At 43.7% G+C, this 27,914-nt stretch overlaps 1 protein-coding gene across 1 annotated transcript in view; it reads left to right on the forward strand.

Annotated features, from left to right (window-relative positions):
• The window catches only part of mtus2a (microtubule associated tumor suppressor candidate 2a), a 172,547-nt gene extending 153,060 nt beyond the window's left edge, over positions 1–19,487 (forward strand). Inside the window, exons 9-16 of the mRNA XM_036967473.1 lie at positions 9,729–9,795; positions 9,966–10,180; positions 10,421–10,526; positions 10,894–10,967; positions 12,376–12,474; positions 12,638–12,757; positions 13,317–13,414; positions 15,454–19,487. Coding sequence (XP_036823368.1) covers positions 9,729–9,795; positions 9,966–10,180; positions 10,421–10,526; positions 10,894–10,967; positions 12,376–12,474; positions 12,638–12,757; positions 13,317–13,414; positions 15,454–15,949 — 1,275 coding nt within the window. The 3' untranslated portion in view covers positions 15,950–19,487. The remainder of the gene's footprint in view (positions 1–9,728; positions 9,796–9,965; positions 10,181–10,420; positions 10,527–10,893; positions 10,968–12,375; positions 12,475–12,637; positions 12,758–13,316; positions 13,415–15,453) is intronic.
• Positions 19,488–27,914: the final 8,427 nt, after the last annotated feature.

A 27,914-nucleotide genomic window follows, 5' to 3' on the forward strand; every position in this document is an offset into this window, starting at 1 on the left:
GAGGCTATATACAGGGGGTACCGGTACAGAGTCAATGTGGAGACTATATACAGGGGTACCGGTACAGAGTCAATGTGGAGACTATATACAGGGGGAACCGGTACAGAGTCAATGTGGAGGCTATATACAGGGTGTTACGGTACAGAGTCAATGTGGAGACTATATACAGTAAGGGGAGTTAGATGGGGTAAGGGGAGTGAGATGAAATGAGGTAAGGGGAGTGAGATGAGATGAGGTAAGGGGAGTGAGATGATATGAGGTAAGGGGAGTGAGATGAGGTAAGGGGAGTGAGATGAGATGAGGTAAGGGGAGTGAGATGAGATGAGGAAAGGGGATTGAGATTAGGTAAGAGGAGTGAGATGAGGTAAGGGGAGTGAGATGAGGTAAGGGGAGTGAGATGAGATGAGGTAAGGGGAGTGAGATAATATGAGGTAAGGGGAGTGAGATGAAATGAGGTAAGGGGTGAGATGAGATGAGGTAAGGGGAGTGAGATGATATGAGGTAAGGGGAGTGAGATGAGATGAGGTAAGTGGAGTGAGATGAGGTAAGGGGAGTGAGATGAGATGAGGTAAGGGGATTGAGATTAGGTAAGAGGAGTGAGATGAGATGAGGTAAGAGGAGTGAGATGAGGTAATGGGAGTGAGATGAGGTAAGGGGAGTGAGATGAGATGAGGTAAGGGGATTGAGATTAGGTAAAAGGAGTGAGATGAGATTAGGTAAGAGGAGTGAGATGAGGTAAGGGGAGTGAGATGAGGTAAGGGGAGTTAGATGAGATGAGGTAAGGGGAGTGAGATGAGGTAAGGGGAGTGCAATAAGATGAGGTAAGGGGAGTGAGATTAGGGAAGGGGAGTGAGATGAGATGAGGTAAGTGGAGTGAGATGAGGTAAGGGGAGTGAGATGAGATTAGGTAAAGGGATTGAGATTAGGTAAGAGGAGTGAGATGAGGTAATGGGAGTGAGATGAGGTAAGGGGAGTGAGATGAGATGAAGTAAGGGGAGTGAGATGATATGAGGTAAGAGGAGTGAGATGAGGTAAGGAGAGTGCAATAAGATGAGGTAAGGGGAGTGAGATGGTATGAGGTAAGGGGAGTGAGATGAGGTAAGGGTAGTGAGATGAGATTAGATAAGGGGAGTGAGATGAGGTAAGGGGAGTGAGATGAGGTAAGGGGAGTAAGATGAGGTAAGGGAGTGAGATGAGATGAGGTAAGGGGAGTGAGATGGGGTAAGGGGAGTGAGATGAAATGAGGTAAGGGGAGTGAGATGAGATGAGGTAAGGGCAGTGAGATGATATGAGGTAAGGGGAGTGAGATGAGGAAAGAGGAGTGAGATGAGGTAAGGGGAGTGAGATGAGATGAGGTAAGGGGAGTGAGATGAGATGAGGAAAGGGGATTGAGATTAGGTAAGAGGAGTGAGATGAGGTAAGGGGAGTGAGATGAGGTAAGGGGAGTGAGATGAGATGAGGTAAGGGGAGTGAGATAATATGAGGTAAGTGGAGTGAGATGAGATGAGGTAAGGGGTGAGATGAGATAAGGGGAGTGAGATGATATGAGGTAAGGGGAGTGAGATGAGATGAGGTAAGGGGAGTGAGATGAGGTAAGGAGAGTGAGATGAGATGAGGTAAGGGGAGTGAGATGAAGTAAGGGGAGTGAGATGATATGATGTAAGGGGAGTGAGATGAGATGAGGTAAGGGGAGTGAGATGAGATGAGGTAAGTGGAGTGAGATGAGGTAAGGGGAGTGAGATGAGATGAGGTAAGGGGATTGAGATTAGGTAAGAGGAGTGAGATGAGATGAGGTAAGATGAGTGAGATGAGGTAAGGGGAGTGAGATGAGGTAAGGGGAGTGAGATGAAGTAAGGGGAGTGAGATGAGATGAGGTAAGTGGAGTGAGATGAGGTAAGGGGAGTGAGATGAGATGAGGTAAGGGGATTGAGATTAGGTAAGAGGAGTGAGATGAGATGAGGTAAGATGAGTGAGATGAGGTAAGGGGAGTGAGATGAGGAAAGAGGAGTGAGATGAGATGAGGTAAGGGGAGTGAGATGAGATGAGGTAAGGGGAGTGAGATGAGATGAGGTAAGGGGTGAGATGAGATAAGGGGAGTGAGAGGATATGAGGTAAGGGGAGTGAGATGAGATGAGGTAAGGGGAGTGAGATAATATGAGGTAAGTGGAGTGAGATGAGATGAGGTAAGGGGTGAGATGAGATAAGGGGAGTGAGATGATATGAGGTAAGGGGAGTGAGATGAGATGAGGTAAGGGGAGTGAGATGAGGTAAGGAGAGTGAGATGAGATGAGGTAAGGGGAGTGAGATGAAGTAAGGGGAGTGAGATGATATGAGGTAAGGGGAGTGAGATGAGATGAGGTAAGGGGAGTGATATGAGATGAGGTAAGTGGAGTGAGATGAGGTAAGGGGAGTGAGATGAGATGAGGTAAGGGGATTGAGATTAGGTAAGAGGAGTGAGATGAGATGAGGTAAGATGAGTGAGATGAGGTAAGGGGAGTGAGATGAGGTAAGGGGAGTGAGATGAAGTAAGGGGAGTGAGATGATATGAGGTAAGGGGAGTGAGATGAGATGAGGTAAGGGGAGTGAGATGAGATGAGGTAAGTGGAGTGAGATGAGGTAAGGGGAGTGAGATGAGATGAGGTAAGGGGATTGAGATTAGGTAAGAGGAGTGAGATGAGATGAGGTAAGATGAGTGAGATGAGGTAAGGGGAGTGAGATGAGGAAAGAGGAGTGAGATGAGATGAGGTAAGGGGAGTGAGATGAGATGAGGTAAGGGGAGTGAGATGAGATGAGGAAAGGGGATTGAGATTAGGTAAGAGGAGTGAGATGAGGTAAGGGGAGTGAGATGAGGTAAGGGGAGTGAGATGAGATGAGGTAAGGGGAGTGAGATAATATGAGGTAAGTGGAGTGAGATGAGATGAGGTAAGGGGTGAGATGAGATAAGGGGAGTGAGATGATATGAGGTAAGGGGAGTGAGATGAGATGAGGTAAGGGGAGTGAGATGAGGTAAGGAGAGTGAGATGAGATGAGGTAAGGGGAGTGAGATGAAGTAAGGGGAGTGAGATGATATGAGGTAAGGGGAGTGAGATGAGATGAGGTAAGGGGAGTGAGATGAGATGAGGTAAGTGGAGTGAGATGAGGTAAGGGGAGTGAGATGAGATGAGGTAAGGGGATTGAGATTAGGTAAGAGGAGTGAGATGAGATGAGGTAAGATGAGTGAGATGAGGTAAGGGGAGTGAGATGAGGTAAGGGCAGTGAGATTAGGTAAGAGGAGTGAGATGAGATTAGGTAAGAGGAGTGAGATGAGGTAAGGGGAGTGAGATGAGGTAAGGGGAGTGAGATGAGATGAGGTAAGGGGAGTGAGATGAGATGAGGTAAGGGGAGTGAGATGAGATGAGGTAAGGGGAGTGAGATGAGATGAGGTAAGTGGAGTGAGATGAGGTAAGGGTAGTGAGATGGGATGAGGTAAGGGGATTGAGATTAGGTAAGAGGAGTGAGATGAGGTAAGGGGAGTGCAATAAGATGAGGTAAGGGGAGTGAGATGATATGAGGTAAGGGGAGTGAGATGAGATGAGGTAAGGGGAGTGAGATGAGATGAGGTAAGTGGAGTGAGATGAGGTAAGGGTAGTGAGATGGGATGAGGTAAGGGGATTGAGATTAGGTAAGAGGAGTGAGATGAGGTAAGGGGAGTGAGATGAGGTAAGGGTAGTGAGATGAGATTAGGTAAAGGGAGTGAGATGAGGTAAGGGGAGTGAGATGAGGTAAGGGGAGTAAGATGAGGTAAGGGAGTGAGATAATATGAGGTAAGGGGAGTGAGATGGTGTAAGGGGAGTGAGATGAAATGAGGTAAGGGGAGTGAGATGTGATGAGGTAAGGGGAGTGAGATGAGGTAAGGGGAGTGAGATGAGATGAGGTAAGGGGAGTGAGATGAGGTAAGGGGAGTGCAATAAGATGAGGTAAGGGGAGTGAGATTAGGGAAGGGGAGTGAGATGAGATGAGATGAGGTAAGTGGAGTGAGATGAGGTAAGGGGAGTGAGATGAGGTAAGGGGATTGAGATTAGGAAAGAGGAGTGAGATGAGGTAAGGGGAGTGAGATGAGGTAAGGGGAGTGAGATGAGATGAGGTAAGGGGAGTGAGATGAGATGAGGTAAGGGGAGTGAGATGAGTTAAGGGGAGTGAGATGAGGTAAGGGGAGTAAGATGAGGTAAGGGAGTGAGATAATATGAGGTAAGGGGAGTGAGATGGTGTAAGGGGAGTGAGATGAAATGAGGTAAGGGGAGTGAGATGAGATGAGGTAAGGGGAGTGAGATGATATGAGGTAAGGGGAGTGAGATGAGGTAAGGGGAGTGAGATGAGATGAGGTAAGGGGAGTGAGATGAGGTAAGGGGAGTGCAATAAGATGAGGTAAGGGGCGTGAGATTAGGGAAGGGGAGTGAGATGAGATGAGATGAGGGGAGTGAGATGAGATGAGGTAAGGGGAGTGAGATGAGATGAGGTAAGGTGAGTGAGATGAGATGAGGTAAGTGGAGTGAGATGAGGTAAGGGTAGTGAGATGGGATGAGGTAAGGGGATTGAGATTAGGTAAGAGGAGTGAGATGAGGTAAGGGGAGTGCAATAAGATGAGGTAAGGGGAGTGAGATGATATGAGGTAAGGGGAGTGAGATGAGATGAGGTAAGGGGAGTGAGATGAGATGAGGTAAGTGGAGTGAGATGAGGTAAGGGTAGTGAGATGGGATGAGGTAAGGGGATTGAGATTAGGTAAGAGGAGTGAGATGAGGTAAGGGGAGTGAGATGAGGTAAGGGTAGTGAGATGAGATTAGGTAAAGGGAGTGAGATGAGGTAAGGGGAGTGAGATGAGGTAAGGGGAGTAAGATGAGGTAAGGGAGTGAGATAATATGAGGTAAGGGGAGTGAGATGGTGTAAGGGGAGTGAGATGAAATGAGGTAAGGGGAGTGAGATGTGATGAGGTAAGGGGAGTGAGATGATATGAGGTAAGGGGAGTGAGATGAGGTAAGGGGAGTGAGATGAGATGAGGTAAGGGGAGTGAGATGAGGTAAGGGGAGTGCAATAAGATGAGGTAAGGGGAGTGAGATTAGGGAAGGGGAGTGAGATGAGGTAAGGGGATTGAGATTAGGAAAGAGGAGTGAGATGAGGTAAGGGGAGTGAGATGAGGTAAGGGGAGTGAGATGAGATGAGGTAAGGGGAGTGAGATGAGATTAGGTAAGGGGAGTGAGATGAGGTAAGGGGAGTGAGATGAGGTAAGGGGAGTAAGATGAGGTAAGGGAGTGAGATAATATGAGGTAAGGGGAGTGAGATGGTGTAAGGGGAGTGAGATGAGGTAAGGGGATTGAGATTAGGTAAGAGGAGTGAGATGAGGTAAGGGGAGTGAGATGAGATGAGGTAAGGGGAGTGAGATGATATGAGTTAAGAGGAGTGAGATGAGGTAAGGAGAGTGCAATAAGATGAGGTAAGGGGAGTGAGATGGTATGAGGTAAGGGGAGTGAGATGAGGTAAGGGTAGGGAGATGAGATGAGGTAAGGGGAGTGAGATGAGGTAAGGGGATTGAGATTAGGTAAGAGGAGTGAGATGAGGTAAGGGGAGTGAGATGAGATGAGGTAAGGGGAGTGAGATGATATGAGTTAAGAGGAGTGAGATGAGGAAAGGAGAGTGCAATAAGATGAGGTAAGGGGAGTGAGATGGTATGAGGTAAGGGGAGTGAGATGAGGTAAGGGTAGGGAGATGAGATTAGGTAAGGGGAGTGAGATGAGGTAAGGGGAGTGAGATGAGGTAAGGGGAGTAAGATGAGGTAAGGGAGTGAGATGAGATGAGGTAAGGGGAGTGAGATGGGGTAAGGGGAGTGAGATGAAATAAGGTAAGGGGAGTGAGATGAGATGAGGTAAGGGGAGTGAGATTATATGAGGTAAGGGGAGTGAGATGAGGTAAGGGGAGTGAGATGAGATGAGGTAAGGGGAGTGAGATAATATGAGGTAAGGGGAGTGAGATGAGGTAAGGGGAGTGAGATGAGATGAGGTAAGGGGAGTGAGATGATATGAGGTAAGGGGAGTGAGATGAGATGAGGTAAGGGGAGTGAGATGAGGTAAGGGGAGTGAGATGAGATGAGGTAAGGGGAGTGATATGAGGTAAGGGGAGTGCAATAAGATGAGGTAAGGGGAGTGAGATTAGGGAAGGGGAGTGAGATGAGATGAGATGAGGTAAGTGGAGTGAGATGAGGTAAGGGGAGTGAGATGAGGTAAGGGGATTGAGATTAGGAAAGAGGAGTGAGATGAGGTAAGGGGAGTGAGATGAGGTAAGGGGAGTGAGATGAGATGAGGTAAGGGGAGTGAGATGAGATTAGGTAAGGGGAGTGAGATGAGGTAAGGGGAGTGAGATGAGGTAAGGGGAGTAAGATGAGGTAAGGGAGTGAGATAATATGAGGTAAGGGGAGTGAGATGGTGTAAGGGGAGTGAGATGAAATGAGGTAAGGGGAGTGAGATGAGATGAGGTAAGGGGAGTGAGATGATATGAGGTAAGGGGAGTGAGATGAGGTAAGGGGAGTGAGATGAGATGAGGTAAGGGGAGTGAGATTAGGGAAGGGGAGTGAGATGAGATGAGATGAGGGGAGTGAGATGAGATGAGGTAAGGGGAGTGAGATGAGATGAGGTAAGGTGAGTGAGATGAGATGAGGTAAGTGGAGTGAGATGAGGTAAGGGTAGTGAGATGGGATGAGGTAAGGGGATTGAGATTAGGTAAGAGGAGTGAGATGAGGTAAGGGGAGTGCAATAAGATGAGGTAAGGGGAGTGAGATGATATGAGGTAAGGGGAGTGAGATGAGATGAGGTAAGGGGAGTGAGATGAGATGAGGTAAGTGGAGTGAGATGAGGTAAGGGTAGTGAGATGGGATGAGGTAAGGGGATTGAGATTAGGTAAGAGGAGTGAGATGAGGTAAGGGTAGTGAGATGAGATTAGGTAAAGGGAGTGAGATGAGGTAAGGGGAGTGAGATGAGGTAAGGGGAGTAAGATGAGGTAAGGGAGTGAGATAATATGAGGTAAGGGGAGTGAGATGGTGTAAGGGGAGTGAGATGAAATGAGGTAAGGGGAGTGAGATGTGATGAGGTAAGGGGAGTGAGATGATATGAGGTAAGGGGAGTGAGATGAGGTAAGGGGAGTGAGATGAGATGAGGTAAGGGGAGTGAGATGAGGTAAGGGGAGTGCAATAAGATGAGGTAAGGGGAGTGAGATTAGGGAAGGGGAGTGAGATGAGATGAGATGAGGTAAGTGGAGTGAGATGAGGTAAGGGGAGTGAGATGAGGTAAGGGGATTGAGATTAGGAAAGAGGAGTGAGATGAGGTAAGGGGAGTGAGATGAGGTAAGGGGAGTGAGATGAGATGAGGTAAGGGGAGTGAGATGAGATTAGGTAAGGGGAGTGAGATGAGGTAAGGGGAGTGAGATGAGGTAAGGGGAGTAAGATGAGGTAAGGGAGTGAGATAATATGAGGTAAGGGGAGTGAGATGGTGTAAGGGGAGTGAGATGAGGTAAGGGGATTGAGATTAGGTAAGAGGAGTGAGATGAGGTAAGGGGAGTGAGATGAGATGAGGTAAGGGGAGTGAGATGATATGAGTTAAGAGGAGTGAGATGAGGTAAGGAGAGTGCAATAAGATGAGGTAAGGGGAGTGAGATGGTATGAGGTAAGGGGAGTGAGATGAGGTAAGGGTAGGGAGATGAGATGAGGTAAGGGGAGTGAGATGAGGTAAGGGGATTGAGATTAGGTAAGAGGAGTGAGATGAGGTAAGGGGAGTGAGATGAGATTAGGTAAGGGGAGTGAGATGATATGAGTTAAGAGGAGTGAGATGAGGAAAGGAGAGTGCAATAAGATGAGGTAAGGGGAGTGAGATGGTATGAGGTAAGGGGAGTGAGATGAGGTAAGGGTAGGGAGATGAGATTAGGTAAGGGGAGTGAGATGAGGTAAGGGGAGTGAGATGAGGTAAGGGGAGTAAGATGAGGTAAGGGAGTGAGATGAGATGAGGTAAGGGGAGTGAGATGGGGTAAGGGGAGTGAGATGAAATAAGGTAAGGGGAGTGAGATGAGATGAGGTAAGGGGAGTGAGATTATATGAGGTAAGGGGAGTGAGATGAGGTAAGGGGAGTGAGATGAGATGAGGTAAGGGGAGTGAGATAATATGAGGTAAGGGGAGTGAGATGAGGTAAGGGGAGTGAGATGAGATGAGGTAAGGGGAGTGAGATGATATGAGGTAAGGGGAGTGAGATGAGATGAGGTAAGGGGAGTGAGATGAGGTAAGGGGAGTGAGATGAGATGAGGTAAGGGGAGTGATATGAGGTAAGGGGAGTGAGATGAGATGAGGTAAGGGGATTGAGATTAGGTAAGAGGAGTGAGATGAGATTAGGTAAGAGGAGTGAGATGAGGTAAGGTGAGTGAGATGAGATGAGGTAAGGGGAGTGAGATTATATGAGGTAAGTGGAGTGAGATATGGTAAGGGGAGTGCAATAAGATGAGGTAAGGGGAGTGAGATGAGGTAAGGGGAGTGAGATGAGATGAGGTAAGTGGAGTGAGATGAGGTAAGGGGAGTGAGATGAGATGAGGTAAGGGGATTGAGATTAGGTAAGAGAAGTGAGATGAGGTAAGGGGAGTGAGATGAGGTAAGGGGAGTGAGATGAGATGAGGTAAGGGGAGTGAGATGATATGAGGTAAGAGGAGTGAGATGAGGTAAGGAGAGTGCAATAAGATGAGGTAAGGGGAGTGAGATGGTATGAGGTAAGGGGAGTGAGATGAGGTAAGGGGAGTGAGATGAGATGAGGTAAGGGGAGTGAGATGAGGTAAGGGGAGTGAGATGAGGTAAGGGGAGTAAGATGAGGTAAGGGGAGTGAGATGAGATGAGGTAAGGGGAGTGAGATGGGGTAAGGGGAGTGAGATGAGATGAGGTAAGGGGAGTGAGATGAGGTAAGGGGAGTGAGATGAGATGAGGTAATGGGAGTGAGATGGGGTAAGGGGAGTGAGATGAGGGGAATGAGATGAGGTAAGGGGAGTGAGATGAGGGGAAGGATATGAGGTAAGGGGAATGAGATGAGGGGAGTGAGATGAGGTAACTTTGTTGTATCAATAGAATGTGTACATCGAATATCTCAGACCCTTTGTAGTAATTTGTCTCTTTATCTCGTTTGCGATATGATGGCTCCCTCTGGTGTCTGTCTGTGTGTCATTGCAGTCCTACACCCAGTCCCACTCTCAGTTTCAGTGTAGGGAGAAGTTGTCCCTGGACGCTGATCTTAGGTAAATTTAGAATTTACTCCACTACTGGTGAAGGTTAGGACTGGGAGAGGGGAAGCTGATCCTAGATCTGTACCTAGGGGAAACCGTTACCCAGGAGCTTCCAGTTACACAGCCCTACGTGGTCCCTTATTTAAATGGGGAACTGCCTGCTAGAACTTCTTTGGTAATAAACGACCTATGTGGCATTGATATGAGTCAGAAACAGTAATCGACTACAAAGTGTAAATAGGATCATTGGCTGATGTGTCAGCTCATCTTGTGACTGATTAGATGTTATCATATGTGATTGTGTTGTTAAATGTGACTCTCTCTCTCTCTCTGTGCGTGTGTGTGCGTGCGTGTGCGTGTGTGTGTGTGTGGGTGGGTGGATGGGTGCGTGTGCGTGTGTGCGTGTGTGTGTGTGCGTGCGTGCGTGCGTGTGTGTGTGTGTGTGTGTGTACCAGAATGAGAGCGCTACAGAGAAGGAGAAAGAGCTCTCCCTGGAGATTCAGAGGATCAAACAGGAAGTCGGTGAGTGAAAAACACATCAGGTCTTTATTTAGTTCTTTATTTAGTTTGTTATTTTTATAAAGAAGGAACATTCCTTGGTCAATAAAAAAAAAAAAACAGACATTTGTCGGTTAAAATAGTTAAAAAATATTTAAAAAATCGCCTCCTACCACTCTACTCGTCCCCTCCAGCTTCTAACACCACTCAATGGGAGAGGCTGCAAAAGGAGAAGGCGGAGCTGGAGGTGGGGTTTGAGCGGGAGCTCGCGGAGCTGCAGCTGCAGCAGGAGGAGGAGCTAGCGGCGGTGGAGGCGGAGCTAAGGGTCTGTCACTCAAAGGAGACGGAACACCTGAGGGCGGAGCATCAGGAAGAGGTGGAGGAGATCAGGACCCAGCAGCAGGAGCAGGTGACAGACTGTGGCATCATGGGAAATAGAGTTCTTCTGGTGTAATTTATGTTATGAGTTAAGACTCCATTACCTATAAAGCAATTAACAAACCCAACAATTGTTGACAGGCATGATGGGAAATGTAGTTCCGTTCTTCATGAGATGTTCAAAGGGACAGGGTGGGAAAAAAAAAAAATTCTCACATAATTTTGCAAGTGATGATGGATCAATCAATCAAACAATCAATCATCCAATCAGATGGATGAGCTGACGGTGAACCACGAGGCAGCCATTCAAGAGCTGAGGGACATGCACAACATTACCATGACAACGCTGTACGAGGAGCATGCTCGCACCATGAGGGGTAGGATACACGTTTGTTTTACTATCCTTGTAGGGACCAAACAAATTATTTCCATTCAAAATCCTATTTTCCCAAACCGTATCTCCTAAACCCTATCTCCTAAACCCTATCTCCTAAACCCTATCTCCTAAACCCTAATTCTAACCCTAAACTGAACCCCTAAGCCTGAAATAGCCTTTTTCCTTGTGGGGACCCCAGTTGCCCGAATTGTCCCCAAAAGGAAAGCAAAACCAAAAGCACACATGACTGGTATCTCCCTCTCTCTCTCTCTCTCTCTCTGTCTCTCTCTCTCTGTCTCTCACTCTCTCTCTCTCTGTCTCTCTCTCTCTCTCTCTCTCTCTCTCTCTCTCTCTCTCTCTCTCTCTAGACCTAAGGAAGGCTCATGAGCAGCAGAAGGTAACTCTGGAAGAAGACTTTGAGAAGCTCAGGCTCTCTCTGCAGGTATTGTTAACGCAGAAGTTACTAACAAGACAGTCGATCTTGAAGTTGCCATCGTTTTGATAGAAGAATGATCAGCATGCTAGCTTCGTGAGTGGATCTCAAGATTGAATCCCGAAAAGAATCAAATAAATGCATAAATATATAATGTGATTCTGATGAATAGAATCAAATGAATCAGTAAATATATATATATATATATATTTTTATCTAGATTTAAAATATTTGTATCTATATGTAAAATGTTTTTATCTAGATGTAAAAGGTTTTTATCTAGATTTAAAAGGTTTTTATCTAGATGTAAAAGGTTTTTATCTAGATTTAAAAGGTTTTTATCTAGATGTAAAAGGTTTTTATCTAGATTTAAAAGGTTTTTATCTAGATGTAAAAGGTTTTTATCTAGATTTAAAATGTTTTTATCTAGATGTAAAAGGTTTTTATCTAGATTTAAAAGTTTTTTATCTAGATTTAAACGTTTTTTTATCTAGATTTATAAGTTTTTTATCTAGATGTAAAAGGTTTTTATCTAGATGTAAAAGGTTTTTATCTAGATGTAAAAGGTTTTTATCTAGATTTAAAAGGTTTTTATCTAGATGTAAAAGGTTTTTATCTAGATTTAAACGTTTTTTTATCTAGATTTATAAGTTTTTTATCTAGATGTAAAATGTTTTTATCTAGATGTAAAAGGTTTTTATCTAGATTTAAAAGGTTTTTATCTAGATTTGAAAGGTTTTTATCTAGATTTAAAAGGTTTTTATCTAGATGTAAAAGGTTTTTATCTAGATTTAAAAGGTTTTTATCTAGATGTAAAAGGTTTTTATCTAGATTTAAAATGTTTTTATCTAGATGTAAAAGGTTTTTATCTAGATTTAAAAGTTTTTTATCTAGATTTAAACGTTTTTTTATCTAGATTTATAAGTTTTTTATCTAGATGTAAAAGGTTTTTATCTAGATGTAAAAGGGTTTTATCTAGATTTAATAGGTTTTTATCTAGATTTAAAAGGTTTTTATCTAGATGTAAAAGGTTTTTATCTAGATGTAAAAGGGTTTTATCTAGATGTAAAAGGGTTTTATCTAGATGTAAAAGGTTTTTATCTAGATGTAAAAGGGTTTTATCTAGATGTAAAAGGTTTTTATCTAGATGTAAAAGGTTTTTATCTAGATGTAAAAGGGTTTTATCTAGATGTAAAAGGGTTTTATCTAGATGTAAAAGGTTTTTATCTAGATGTAAAAGGGTTTTATCTAGATGTAAAAGGTTTTTATCTAGATGTAAAAGGGGTTCTCCTATGGGGACAGCCAAATAACCCTTTTGGAACCCTGTATTTCTAAAAGTGTATTGCCATGTTTACTCGTGTGTGTTTTGTACACTGACGGTATACTAATATGCCGTGTTGTTGTTGTTGTTGTGTAGGATCAGGTGGACACCCTGTTGTTCCAGAAGAGTAGCTTGAGGGACAAAGCCAAGCGCTTCGAAGAGGCACTGAGAAGAAGCACCGACGAACACATAGTGGTACTATAACACATTACGAATAACCTGAAACCTGAAACTGAACACTAGCTTAAGCTCTGTCTTCAGCCCTGCGGGATAACACGGTGTGTGTGTGTGTGTGTGTGTGTGTGTGTGTATGTGTGTGTGTGTGTGTGTGTGTGTGTGTGTGTGTGTGTGTGTGTAGGATACCCTAGCCCCATACCAGCACATTGAGGAGGATTTGAAGAGCTTGAAGGATGTTGTGGAGATGAAGAACAACCAGATTCACCAACAGGAGAAGAAGATCTCTGACCTGGAGAGAGTGGTAGGATCGATAGGCTGTCACACACACACACTCACCCTAACAGACGGGACGGGACACCCTCACCCTAGCAGACAGGACAGGACAGTACACACTCACCCTAGCAGACAGGACAGGACAGTACACACTCACCCTAGCAGACAGGACAGGATACGACAGTAGACACTCACCCTAGCAGACAGGACAGGACAGGATACATTTACCCTAACAGACAGGACGGGACACACTCACCCTAGCAGACAGGACAGGACAGTACACACTCACCCTAGCAGACAGGACAGGACACACTCACCCTAGCAGACAGGACAGGACAGTACACACTCACCCTAGCAGACAGGACAGGACACACTCACCCTAGCAGACAGGACAGGACAGTACACACTCACCCTAGCAGACAGGACAGGACAGTACACACTCACCCTAACAGACAGGACAGGACAGTACACACTCACCCTAACAGACAGGACAGGACAGTAAAGTATAAGACAATACACAGACAGTACAGTACATAGACAGCAGGCCCAGAAGACAGTAGAGTTGTCTCTGTGTTTTTTTTGAGCAGGCCCAGAAGAACGTTGTGTTAGAGGAACGGATGCAGGTGCTACAGCAGCAGAACGAAGACCTGATGGCCCGTATAGACAATAACCTAGCCCTGTCCAGGTAACACACACACACACCTGGAAAACAACAAAACAAATAACAATACAACTTGCCTTTTCTTACTTGCTGTTTTCAGTAGGACAGCAAAATTCCAGGAATATTTTTGATATTGCTACTATGCAAGTACCATAACTATACAATTTACACCTTCTGTATCCTGTGCATGTGACAAATAAACATAGATTTTTTTTTATATAGCGTGTATCTACCACATGGCCTCACATGTGAATCCTTAAAGAGATGGGCGGGGCTAAAGGCTTAAGAGGGTGTGGACGATGCTGAATGGGCGGGGCTAAAGGCTTAAGAGGGTGTGAACGATGCTGAATGGGCGTGGCTAAAGGCTTACGAGGGTGTGAACGATGCTGAATGGGCGGGGCTAAAGGCTTAAGAGGGTGTGAACGACGCTGAATGAGTGTAGACAAAGAAGAGCTCTCCAGTAGGTGTACCAAAACATTCAAGGGCCATTTTCACAAAAGTGAGTTTACAAGTTTATCAACGTTCAAAGCAGAATAACTTTCCCATTGTTCCTAAAATGCAGTATATGATATACCATGTTGTAGCTCTGAGTCTCTCCTTTTATGGAATGTAAAAAACATAATTTTCAAATTTTACTACATAAGACGAAATCGAGGCAGTCGGTCACATATGTAAATCTAGCAAACCAAGCAACTAAAGCAACTTTATAAACAATGTTTTGGTTCATTTCTAGCTTGTTAGCTTGTTAGCTAGCTAACCAAGTTCAAATAATGGCCATATCATAGCTGACAACGTCATAACTTCAGCAAATTTGTATTCATTATTACAGGAAAATAAACTCACAACACTTATTTACATGTTAATAGCAAGCTAATTAACAGAGATTAGTTTACGTTTCTGTGATTTTGTGGTGAAATAAAAGCAAGGCTTTTCTTCTACCTTGACGATTTTAGAATTTGCACACTGTCTCGTTGCCCTTACTTTATATCTTCATTTGACTTTGGTGCAGGTCCTGTTGTTCTTCGCATTACCGTCTCTGGTAAACACATACTATATCAAATAAAATCAAAGTTTATTTGTCACATGCACAGGATACTCTTTTGTTTAGACATCTAGCTAGCTAAACAATGAACCATAATCCCAACTCATAACATTACTACCCTGCATGAATCTACAGGTAGCTAAAGCGAACCAACTAGCTAGCTAGCTAGCTAACATTATGCTATAACTAGCAATACAATAAGATAAGATAAGAATAATATTACTACACAGATCATACACGTAACGTTAGCTAGCGAACGAGCCAGCTAGCTAGCTAACGGTACGCTTTTACTTGCAATGAAAACAACTTTCTGACAAAATTAGAAACGTATAATATCTGAAAATGTAGCTAGAGACTCTTACCTGTATTCATGGACACTTCTCCCTCTCTGTCACGGCTGCCATGGTTACCCTTAGTTTGAAGATGTAATCCGGAGACAGCTGTTTTTTTTTTAATACAAAAGTCTTCTGTGTTTTCTCTTTTTGACCCCATCCACATATTTGTAATCAAACACCAGAATTTTCTCCATCTCCTTAGCTATCATCTTGCATTCCACTGATTTCAAAACTCGGTCAACTTCTTTGTTGCAGTTCTTCGTAAATATTTTTTTTTTAAAAGCCGCATTAGAAAGAATTACCTACACATACTGAGCAGCTCAAGTTCTAGACAGAAGCATGCTACATGGCAGACCAATCCGAACTCATCTCTCGGCATGTCCAGCCCAGCCATTATCTCAGCCAATCATGGCTAGCGAAAAGGTTCCCGTATTTTTCTGTGGCTAAACCAACTAGGTTCGTAATTTAACAAATTTTAATTGTATTTACAGATGGCATACAAGTTTGTTACTAAAGCACGTGAAAGATCACATGTCCCAGAAGGCATTTCTGCCAAAAAAAAAACGCATTTTGATAAAAAATAAATGTTTACGTTCAAATGCCTCTCCTGTGAAGTAGTGATGTGCGACATGTGCCTAGTTACCTGAAACAGGTCACATATAACCCTGTCTCACTTCCCCATCCAGGCAACTCTCAGAGGAGAACGCTAACCTGCAGGAGAATGTAGAGAAGGAGAACGGAGAGAAGAAACGACTGAGCCGTAACAATGAGGAGCTCCTCTGGCGTCTACAGACCTCACCTCTCTGCTCCCCCTGCTCCTCTCCCATCCACCGCTCCTTCTCCACCTCCCCCACTCTGTCTTCCTGCCTCTTTTCCTCCTCTCCCGGGATGGGAGGAGGGATGGGGTTTGACGCCCCCTCTCACTACTGTGGAGGATACCTGCCCCCCGCACCTACACACGGCTACTCCCCTAGTCACAGAGAGAATCAGAATCAGTCTCCAGGGCCGGCCACACCCACTCACAGAGGATTCTCCAATCAGAATCAGTCTCCAGGACCGGCCACACCCACTCACAGAGGATTCTCCAATCAAAATCAGTCTCCAGGACCGGCGACGCCTACTCACCGAGTGTCACCCAATCACTGTCACTCGCCTGCTCGGCTCAACCCCCTCATGAGATGAGCTCACTTTTCTCTCTTCCTGTCTTACTTTTTATTTTCATCTCTTTACTGTTAATCTCTCGGTGGACAGACTACTGAGACATAAATGGTAGTGTACATCTGTCATGATACAATGGAATGTGTGAGACTAACTAGCAGCGTTAGTTCAGGTGTTTTGGACAAAATCGCTGGTGATATCGTCTTTCAAAAGTGGAGGGGACATTTTGGCCCGTAACTTGCATAAAGACAGGATGGAGCTCTTTGTTCCAGTTTCGATCCTCGTTCTATCTCTTCTCTTAACACGTACTGTATGGACCCAGAATTTAATCGAACATCTGACCAGTCACGCAAGTTCTGGTTTAACCAAGATTACTTTTCTGATATAATGTTGCACAAGGTTTAAGTGCTAGATAAGATGGGTGTTCTCTCCAGCTACTACGGCTGTAAGAAAAGAGAAAAGACAGAACTCCACTAGCATCGCTAATATATTCTAACAATGCCTTTCTGCTAGCCTCTCGTTGGCTAACTCCACTAGCATCTCTGTAGCCATTGACCCAGGCTAGCTGACCTAGCCTCTCATTGGCTAACCCCACTAGCATCTTTGTAGCCATTGACCCAGGCTAGCTGACCTAGCCTCTCATTGGCTAACTCCACTAGCATCTCTGTAGCCATTGACCCAGGCTAGCTGACCTAGCCTCTCATTGGCTAACCCCACTAGCATCTTTGTAGCCATTGACCCAGGCTAGCTGACCTAGCCTCTCATTGGCTAACCCCACTAGCATCTCTGTAGCCATTGACCCAGGCTAGCTGACCTAGCCTCTTGATGGCTAACTCCACTTGCATCTCTGTAGCCATTGACCCAGGCTAGCTGACCTAGCCTCTCGATGGATAACTCCACTAGCATCTCTGTACCTGTAGACTAAGACTAGCTGACCTAGCCTCTCGATGGATAACTCCACTAGCATCTCTATAGCCATTGACCCAGGCTAGCTGACCTAGCCTCTCGTTGGATAACTCCACTAGCATCTCTGTACCTATAGACTAAGACTAGCTGACCTAGCCTCTCAATGGCTAACTCCACTAGCATCTCTGTACCTATAGACTAGGACTAGCTGACCTAGCCTGTTGATGGTTACCTCCACTAGCATCTCTGTACCCATAGACTAAGACTAGCTGACCTAACCTCTTGATGGCTAACTCCACTAGCTTCTCTGTATCTATAGACTAAGACTAGCTGACCTAGCCTCTTGATGGCTACCTCCACTAGCATCTCTGTACCCATAGACTCATACTAGCTGACCTAGCCTCTCAATGGCTAACTCCACTAGCATCTCTGTACCTATAGACTAAGACTAGCTGACCTAGCCTCTTGATGGCTAACTCCACTAGCTTCTCTGTATCTATAGACTAAGACTAGCTGACCTAGCCTCACGATGGATAACTCCACTGGCATCTCTGTACCCATAGACTCATACTAGCTGACCTAGCCACTCGATGGCTAGCTCCACTAGCATCTCTGTACCTATAGACTAAGACTAGCTGACCTAGCCTCACGATGGATAACTCCACTGGCATCTCTGTACCTATAGACTAGGACTAGCTGACCTAGCCTCTCAATGGCTAACTCCACTAGCATCTCTGTACCTATAGACTAGGACTAGCTGACCTAGCCTCTCAATGGCTAACTCCACTAGCATCTCTGCACCTATAGACTAAGACTAGCTGACCTAGCCTGTTGATGGCTACCTCCACTAGCATCTCTGTACCCATAGACTCATACTAGCTGACCTAGCCACTCGATGGCTAGCTCCACTAGCATCTCTGTACCTATAGACTAAGACTAGCTGACCTAGCCTCTCGATGGATAGCTCCACTAGCATCTCTGTACCTATAGACTAAGACTAGCTGACCTAGCCACTCGATGGCTAGCTCCACTAGCATCTCTGTACCCATAGACTCATACTAGCTGACCTAGCCGCTCTGCTGTACCCTGTAGACTCCATGAAGGTACAAAAATACTGTATGTCTCCATTCACCACCAGCAAACTGAAGAACACTGGAGTCTTATGCTTGTGCTTGGCCTGCAAGTGGAACCAGCTAACTGATGAACGAGGGAGACCTCTCTATCTCTTTAAGGAAGCTGACTGGCTCGCTAGCTCTAGAATGTTAGGATGTAGTGCAGTCAACCACGGACTACGTTGAACGACTGCAGTGTATTGAAACACCAACCACGGGCAGTGCTGAAATGTAGATTGTATTGTGCTCTGCAACAACAGACTCCACTTCAATGTATTGTATATAGAAACAGACAGACAGGCTGACAATATATGTTGTTACAATGAGTAGAAACAGACAGATGAATGGACGGACGGACAGACAGACGGACTGAGAGTATGTATACCACCAGATGGGAACAGTGGTAGTCTCTGCTTAGTTATTCGGGTCCAAACCACCACACCACCTCCTCCGCCATGCAGGGACGGACTGGGACCAGAAACTGGACCGGCATTTATAACACATCGATTCAAGGCCAGTCCATTTCCGCTACCACGGATTTGTCTGTACCGGTGCTTACTACCAACCAAATGGAACCATGGATAAAATAACAGTCTCAAGGGAGCACCTTATACTCCGGTCCAGAGCACCTTATACTCCGGTCCAGGTTTTTCTTTCAGTACAACCTTTTACCAGCACGTGATGTCCAACAGTCTTCAGATACCAGGATTTTACAGATGATTTTAATCCACGTTTAAAAGGATGTTTTATAAACTGTTTCAGTTTTTACCAGCACGTGATGTCCAACAGTCTTCAGATACCAGGATTTTGCAGATGATTTTAATCCACGTTTAAAAGGATGTTTTTATAAACTGTTTCAGTTTTTACCAGCAAACAGTAATACTTAACAGAAGCGCTTCCAATCCAGACGGAATCCAAATCCGCTCCAGTCTTCCGCTCTCTCTACATGGATATAACCTGTGGGTAGGTTATGTACCTGTATCCCCTCACCTTTTGATTCAGGGTGTTCAAATATATCAAACATATTTAGGATTGACTGATCTACAAATAATAATGGGGAGGCAGGTAGCCTATCGGTTAGAGCGTTGGGGATTAGTAACCGAAAGGTTGCTAGTTTGAATTCCCCCAAGCCGACAGGGTGAAAAAAAATCTGTCCTACTGCCCTTGAGCAAGGCACTTAACCTTCACTGGTCTAGGGTCGCTGTCAATAATGGTTGATCCCCCTTAGTCGTGACCCCACTCTCTGAGGGTGTCTCAGGGAGAGTTGGGATATGCAAAAAAACAACAAACAAAAACACATTTTCAATTCACACATAAAATAAGAGATATATACTGTAAGTACCCACGAACAGAGAGCCATTTGGGACACAGGCACCGGGATGTAAAAATACCGACCACAGGAATTGTTTGTTGTTTTCTAAGTGATATTTGTAAACGTATTTATTGGACTTTTGTATACTTTATCTACTTTACCAAGCATGTCTTCCAGTCTTTAACTCTCGCTGTCTGGAGCCTGGGGCCTATAGGTTCCATCCCAGGTTTTCAGAGAACGAGCAGGAAATGTTGAATCCTCCAACCAGGATTTCTGGAAAACCTGGGAATTTTGGGAACATATTTTTGCAACCCAACGTAGAGTAGTTGTGATGTTTATCAGACCAGGGTTTCAAATACAAAAAAAATCTCAATAAATTAGATTAATAAATCAATAAATAGATTAAAATACTTTGATACTTTATCTGTGGCTGTTTGTGCTTGCCTGGCTTAATTAACTGGTAGAAAAGTCCCAAAACGGACCCAACCTCCCCGTCCATTCACCCCAGGCAGACTCAAGGAAAACGCTGAAAGTGTTTGAAATAATTTGTCTCGTATTTGAAACCAGGTTTGCTTCTTATACTCTGTACTAGCAGGAGAAAACTTTGTTTTTTTTAAACAGAGTGAAACAGAGAGATGCTAGCCGGGCTGTATTCATTCCGCCAAACAAAACTGTTTGTCTTGTTTTGCAACTAGAACAAGAGTTTCTATTGGACAAAATTCAGGTAGGTTCCTCCCCGTTTCGTTCTGTTGGTCAAAACATTTTGCAACTAAAACATTTTGTTTGGCAGAATGAATACATCCCAGAACTAATTTCCCACTGAATGGGACATCGATTTGTAACAACAACAAAAAAATATATAAATGCAACTCTGGTCTGACCAATAGGAGAAGAGTAGAATGTGACTCTTTGGACCAATAGGTGACAGAAATATGGGTTGTCATTTCTCCACCTGACCAATAGAGGGAGTTTGGAGCGGCGTTGGGGTGTCAAAATGAGAGAGTGTGTATTTCATTGTAATATATTGATTTGTTCAGAAGTGGTTGAAACGTTCAGAACGCTGCAGATAAATACAGTTTCAAGACACAACGATTGTGTTTTCTCCATGACATAGAAGAATGTATTTTCTGCGTGATATATTTCTATCGGAACGTTCTGTAATGTTGCCCCAAGTAAACCACACTATCACCTCTGTACATAAAACTAGAGAGAAACTGTTTATCTTGAGAGTAGTGTACCTAGACACAACTATACTAGAAAAGATCAGTGTAGGGAGAAGTGTAGATTCAACTAGAGGAGAGAAACTGTTTATCTTGAGAGTAGTGTACCTAGACACAACTATACTAGAAAAGACCAGTGTAGGGAGAAGTGTAGATTCAACTAGAGATAAACTGTTTAAAACGACTGGGATCTTTTTCAGTCTCTAGCTCTAACCAGGTTTCTGTGATTAGTCAAAACCACAGTTGTTATTGGTATACACCTTTTCTACCCATTTCTCGGTAGTTGGTATTCAGTCTTACTGTATGCAGGCGTAGTATTTATTCAATAGGGTTTTCAGTACATTTATTAGAGCCATCCCTTTAAATTCGGTGAACCTTTAATTAGGTGGGGGGGGGTTTTTTGTCCACAGACTACATGGAGAGAACTGTTCAGAATGTTAGGAACCAATCAAAGAAAGCCGTCTATATAATTCATAATATAATAATAATAATAATAATATAATATAATTAATCTATATAATGAACACAAGACATCAAAACAACATGTTAAGTGTTGGTCTTAGTTTCATGAGTTGAAATAAAAGATCCCAGAAATGTTCCACACGAAAAGCTTATTTCTCTCAAATTTCGTGCACAAATTAGTTTACATCCCTGTTATTGAGCATTTCTCCTTTGCCAACACAATCCACCCACCTGACAGGTGTAGGATATCCAGAAGCTGGTTAAACAGCATGATCATTACGCCGGTGTATCTTGTGCTGGGGTCAATAAAAGGCCACTCTAAAATGTGCAGTTTTGTCACACAACACAATGCCACAGATGTGTCAAGTTTTTGAGGGAGCATGCAAATTGGCATGCGGACTGCAGGAATGTACATCAGAGCTGTTGCCAGATAATTGAATGTTAATTTCTCTACCATAAGCCATCTCCAAAATCATTTTAGAGAATTTGGCAGTAAATCCAACCGGCCTCACAACCGCAGACCACGTGTAACCAAGCCTGCAGTAACCAAACCTGCAGGATTGTCTGAGACCAGCCACCAGGACAGCTGATGAAACTGTGGGTTTGCACAACCGAAGAATTTCTGCTCAAACTGTCAGAAACCATCTCAGGGAAGCTCATCTGCATACTCGTCGTTCTCACGTAACCGACTGTGGGAAAATGCCCACATAGAACAGATCTACCACTATTTAGACTTGCTTTGAATGAGAATGACAGGTCGCCCAAAAAGGGCCATTTTGCAGATTTAAGGTTAGGAAAGTATTCATTAATAAATGTTTTTAAAATTGTTTAGAGAGCCTTTACACACGGAAGAAAGAAAAAAACGGTTTAGAGAGCCTTTACACACGAAAACAAAAAAAAAACGGTGGATTGATTCATTCGGGGAAAAAAAATGACACATTCAGTTGTTCAACCCATGGTAATGTTGGAATATGTGTGTGTATATAACTATAGTAGGGTAAATAGTGTATAATAGTAGGTTATACCCTTGTCTATTGCCTGCACTAACCATGGAACTGTGTTAATGACACAGACAAGTGTTGCGCCATGCTTCGGGTTCAAACTGTTACGGTCTGCGCTCCGCTCCAGAGCGATTTAATTAACCTACATGTCTTTTTTCTTTCTTTTCTTTTTTTTTTACATTAAATTTGATCAACCAATCAACATCCGTGACGGCGTTTACCGAGGAAGAAAATGAAAGTATTTAATTAAAAACATTGGAAATTGCCCAAAGGTTAAAATGTCACATGCTGACATGAACGTTTCAAGTTAAAAAGGCCATAGGCCTACAATTTAAATTCTACATAAATGGCACAACATTTCATAAACATCACATCGCTGTGGGAAAGTTGATATGTTTCAGTTTGCTGCCAAATGATTGGTTTCACATTTGCCTCCAGCGATCATGAGGTAAAATAGATCTAAAACAATTGTAATTTATATTTACAATCCCCTTATTCAAACGGATTACTCATTTACCAAGCTCTTACCGATAGCTCTTATAAATATGTAAATTAGGCTCATCAGTGCATGAAGGTTGTTGTTTCAATCGGGGGAGAGCGAAAAAAAAAAGAAAGTAGATGTTTTTCACACTTGGAACCGACAGGTTGCTCCATTTTATTAATTTTTTAAAGGTGGTGGAATTATGAATTAAATCAAGGGCAGAATAAGTAGACTGAATCTGTAGACATACCTCTGCCACACCTCAATTTATGCGATCTCTACCGCTATATAGCTGGCTGAAACATGAGTTACCCCGTGCATATAATCAAGGTCAGAATACGCTTAGAGAAGAAATTGCATGACATTGGAATTAAGTTCCGTTTACTCACTCATAACTCGGATCGGAATGAACAACACACCCTTTACCAGAGGAGGCTGCTCCAGTGAGGAAGAGGAGGACGGTCTTCCTCATGACATTGACAACACTATGTTTACATTATGAAACGGTCTCTAGATCCAAATGACTCATACAGGAAACCTGGTTCTGGCTTTTGACTGAATAGGGACCATAGAACAATTATGTAGAATACTTGAGAGAGAAACAGAAAGTGTTTACATAGCTCTGACAGTGTTTGGACAATTATGGTAAAAAACAACAGTATCTGAAGGTAGAACTTTGCCTATCCGACTGGCCCAGAGGAATATTTCACTTTCTCTGATCGTAGGTGTAACAACATGAATTGGTGCACGAGGCACAAGTGATGCAGTGCAACTTAAGTTTCGCCATCGGCTGGAAGACTGTGTCCCCTTTTCTCAGCGGAGGGAGGGAGAGAGAAGGGAGGGAGAGCCTGGTGAGAGACAGCCTCACTGCTCCCTCCCTCCTCTCAGACTGACCATCAGATGCCATCAGTCCAGTAAAAAACTAAATATAAACAAACTATATGATTATGCTCAATCAGCTGTAACATCACAAGTAATACAACAAATGGTGATCAAACTGGTAATAGATAAAAAAATATATATATATATATATAATTTTAAAATGGTCCCAGAATAATAACATGGTCAAGGCAAGTCAAGCATAGCCAGTATGCAGCGATAATATATCGGGCCTCTAGCTTACTGTACAAACCTCATTGATCCAGAACTGTTTTTTAATTGGTTAATGTTGCTTAGGCTTCCGTTATTTAAGTCATGTTAAAATCAAATCTGAGCGGTAGATCTCAGCTTGCATTTTGACTCTGAAAAAGGTTGGTGACCTCCGTAATAGAGGAATCCATCGTTGTCGGATCTATAAAAAAAATATTAAAAAATGTCTAGGATTCTTTCTGGAATTTTAAATGGATACAAACGACATCACTAAAAGATGCTGAAGGATAACTATTTACTATGAATGATTTAAAACGGTTTCATACTCTTTCAAGTCTTTTGGTGGAATGTTTTGATACTTTTTATTGCCTCTTGTAATATTACCAGGAAATGGACAGTTTATTCTGTTCATCTGTATACAGGTTTACATTTATTGGGGTTTTCAGGAAATGTAGCACTTAGATTCTGTGTCATTTTAAAGTTGGGTTGAATCTCCAAAACTCAGCACTCTTGATATGAACTTGTAAACAAACCAGCCAGCTTTGAAAAGTACTAAAATGTGATGGTGCTCTGTTACAAACTGTATAACATAAGCTAACTTACTATATAAGCTAATATATCATGATGATGTAGAACCCAGCATATTTCCAGTGTTGTCCAGCCTACTGAAGGTCCTCTATCTATGTAACTCTCTGTGTCCTTTAAAGTCAACTACTCACCCTACTGAATGTCCTCTATCTACAGTTGAAGTCGGAAGTTTACATACACCTTAGCCAAATACATTTAAACTCAGTTTTTCACAATTCCTGACATTTAATCCTCGTAAAAATTCCCTGTCTTAGGTCAGTTAGGATCACCACTTTATTTTAAGAATGTGAAATGTCAGAATAATAGTAGAGATAATTATTTATTTATTTCCTGACATTCTCAGTGGGTCAGAAGTTAACATACACTCAATTAGTATTTGGTAACATTGCCTTTAAATTGTTTAACTTGGGTGAAACATTTTGGGTAGCCTTCCACAAGCTTCCCACAATAAGTTCGGTGAATTTTGGCCCATTCCTCCTGACAGAGATGGTGTAACTGAGTCAGGTTTGTAGGCCTCCTTGCTCACACACGCTTTTTCAGTTCTGCCCACAAATGTTCTATAGAATTGAGGTCAGGGCTTTGTGATGGCCACTCCAATACCTTGATTTTGTTGTCCTTAAGCCATTTTGCCACAACTTTGGAAGTATGCTTGGGGTCATTGTCCATTTGGAAGACCCATTTGCGAAGCTAGAACTTCCTAATTGAGGTCTTGAGATGTTGCTTCAATATATCCACAAATTTCCTGCCTCTTGATGCCATCTATTTTGTGAAGTGCACCAGTCCCTCCTGCAGCAAAGCACCCCCACAACATGATGCTGCCACCCCCGTGCTTCACGGGAGTGATGGTGTTCTTCGCTTGCAAGCCACCCCCTTTTTCCTCCAAACATAACGATGGTCATTATGGCCAAACAGTTCTATTTTTGTTTAATCAGAACAGAGGACATTTCTCCAAACAATACAGTCTTTGTCCATCGTTTTACTGTGGATAGAGATACTTTTGTACCTGTTTCCTCCAGCATCTTCACAAGGTCCTTTGCTGTTGTTCTGGGATTGATTTGCACTTTTCACACCAAAGTACGTTCATCTCTAGGAGACAGAACGCGTCTCCTTCCTGAGCGGTATGACGGCTGCGTGGTCCCATTGCGTTTATACTTGCGTACTATTGTTTGTACAGATGAACGTGGTACCTTCAGGCATTTGGAAATTGCTCCCAAGGATGAACCAGACTTGTGGAGGTCTACCACTTTTTTCTGAGGTCTTGGCTGATTTCTTTTGATTTTCCCATGATGTCAAGCAAAGAGGCACTGAGTTTGAAGGTAGGCCTTGAAATACACCCACAAGTACATCTCCAATTGACTTAAATCATGTCAATTAGCCTATCAGAAGCTTCTAAAGCCATGACAATTTTCTGGAATTTCCAAGCTTGTTTAAAGGCACAGTCAACTTAGTGTATGTAAACTTCTGACCCACTGGAATTGTGATACAGTGAATTATAAGTGAAATAATCTGTCTGTAAACAATTGTTGGAAAAATTACGTGTCATGCACAAAGTAGATGTCCTAACCGACTTTGTCCTAACCGATGTCCTAACCGACTTTATTCATGTTTAGTAAGCAGTTTATTCATGTTTAGTAAGCAGTTTATACATGTTTAGTAAGCAGTTTATACATGTTTAGTAAGCAATTTATTAATGTTTATACACACATTATAGCCTGTATATCCGAAATCAATATCTATAATCAGGTACTGATTCTGCACTGGCTCTCCACTGTGTCCTGTGGACATCTCTTGGGGTCCCAAATTGCACCCTATTCCCTACATAGTGCACTACCTATGGGCCCTTGTCAAAGGTAGTTCACTATATAGGGTACCATTTGTGACACAACCTCCCTAGCTGAACTACTGAATGTCTATCGAAGAGGGTCATAAGGGAAACTCACCTGCTGTTATACTAGCCACTACCTGGTCATTAAACTAGCCACCACCTGGTCATTAAACTAGCCCCCACCTGGTCATTAAACTAGCCCCCACCTGGTCATTAAACTAGCCACCACCTGGTCATTAAACTAGCCACTACCTGGCCATTAAACTAGCCACTACCTGGTCATTCAACTAGCCACCACCTGGTCATTAAACTAGCCCCCACCTGGTCATTAAACTAGCCACTACCTGGTCATTAAACTAGCCACTACCTGGTCATTAAACTAGCCACCACCTGGTCATTAAACTAGCCACTACCTGGTCATTAAACTAGCCACTACCTGGTCATTAAACTAGCCACTACCTGGTCATTCAACTAGCCACCACCTGGTCATTAAACTAGCCCCCACCTGGTCATTAAACTAGCCCCCACCTGGTCATTAAACTAGCCACCACCTGGTCATTAAACTAGCCACTACCTGGTCATTAAACTAGCCACTACCTGGTCTATAAACTAGCCACCACCTGGTCAATAAACTAGCCACTACCTGGTCATTAAACTAGCCACCACCTGATCATTAAACTAGCCACTACCTGGTCATTAAACTAGCCACTACCTGGTCATTAAACTAGCCACCACCTAGTCATTAAACTAGCCACTACCTGGCCATTAAACTAGCCACCACCTGGTCATTAAACTAGCCACTACCTGGTCAATAAACTAGCCACTACCTGGCCATTAAACTAGCCACTACCTGGTCATTAAACTAGCCACCACCTGGTCATTAAACTAGCCACTACCTGGCCATTAAACTAGCCACTTCATGGTCATTAAACTAGCCACCACCTGATCATTAAACTAGCAACTACCTGGCCATTAAACTAGCCACTACCTGGTCATTAAACTAGCCACCACCTGGTCATTAAACTAGCCACTACCTGGTCATTAAACTAGCCACTACCTGGTCAATAAACTAGCCACTACCTGGTCATTAAACTAGCCACTACCTGGTCATTAAACTAGCCACCACCTGGTCATTAAACTAGCCACTACCTGGTCATTAAACTAGCCACTACCTGGTCATTAAACTAGCCACCACCTGGTAATTAAACTAGCCACCACCTGGTCATTAAACTAGCTACCACCTGGTCATTAACTAGCCACTTCCTGGTCATTTGTCGCGGAAATGTCCTGTATTACCAAATCATGAGAGAGCAAACCACACACAAGGTTAGGCCAGGACCAGGTACATACAGGTCAGGTCAGGACCAGGTACATACAGGTCAGGTTAGGACCAGGTACATACAGGTCAGGTTAGGACCAGGTACATACAGGTCAGGACCAGGTACATACAGGTCAGGTTAGGACCAGGTACATACAGGTCAGGTTAGGACCAGGTACATACAGGTCAGGTTAGGACCAGGTACATACAGGTCAGGTCAGGACCAGGTACATACAGGTCAGGACCAGGTACATACAGGTCAGGACCAGGTGCATATAGGTCAGGTTATGACCAGGTACATACAGGTCAGGTCAGGACCAGGTACATACAGGTCAGGTCAGGACCAGGTACATACAGGTCAGGTCGGGACCAGGTACATACAGGTCAGGTTAGGACCAGGTACATACAGGTCAGGACCAGGTACATACAGGTCAGGACCAGGTACATACAGGTCAGGTTAGGACCAGGTACATACAGGTCAGGTTAGGACCAGGTACATACAGGTTAGGTTAGGACCAGGTACATACAGGTCAGGTCAGGACCAGGTACATACAGGTCAGGATCAGGTACATACAGGTCAGGACGAGGTGCATATAGGTCAGGTTAGGACCAGGTACATACAGGTCAGGTTAGGACCAGGTACATACAGGTCAGGTCAGGACCAGGTACATACAG

This window comes from Oncorhynchus mykiss, chromosome Y (genome assembly GCF_013265735.2).
Source record: "Oncorhynchus mykiss isolate Arlee chromosome Y, USDA_OmykA_1.1, whole genome shotgun sequence".
Taxonomy (NCBI): Eukaryota; Metazoa; Chordata; class Actinopteri; order Salmoniformes; family Salmonidae; genus Oncorhynchus; species Oncorhynchus mykiss.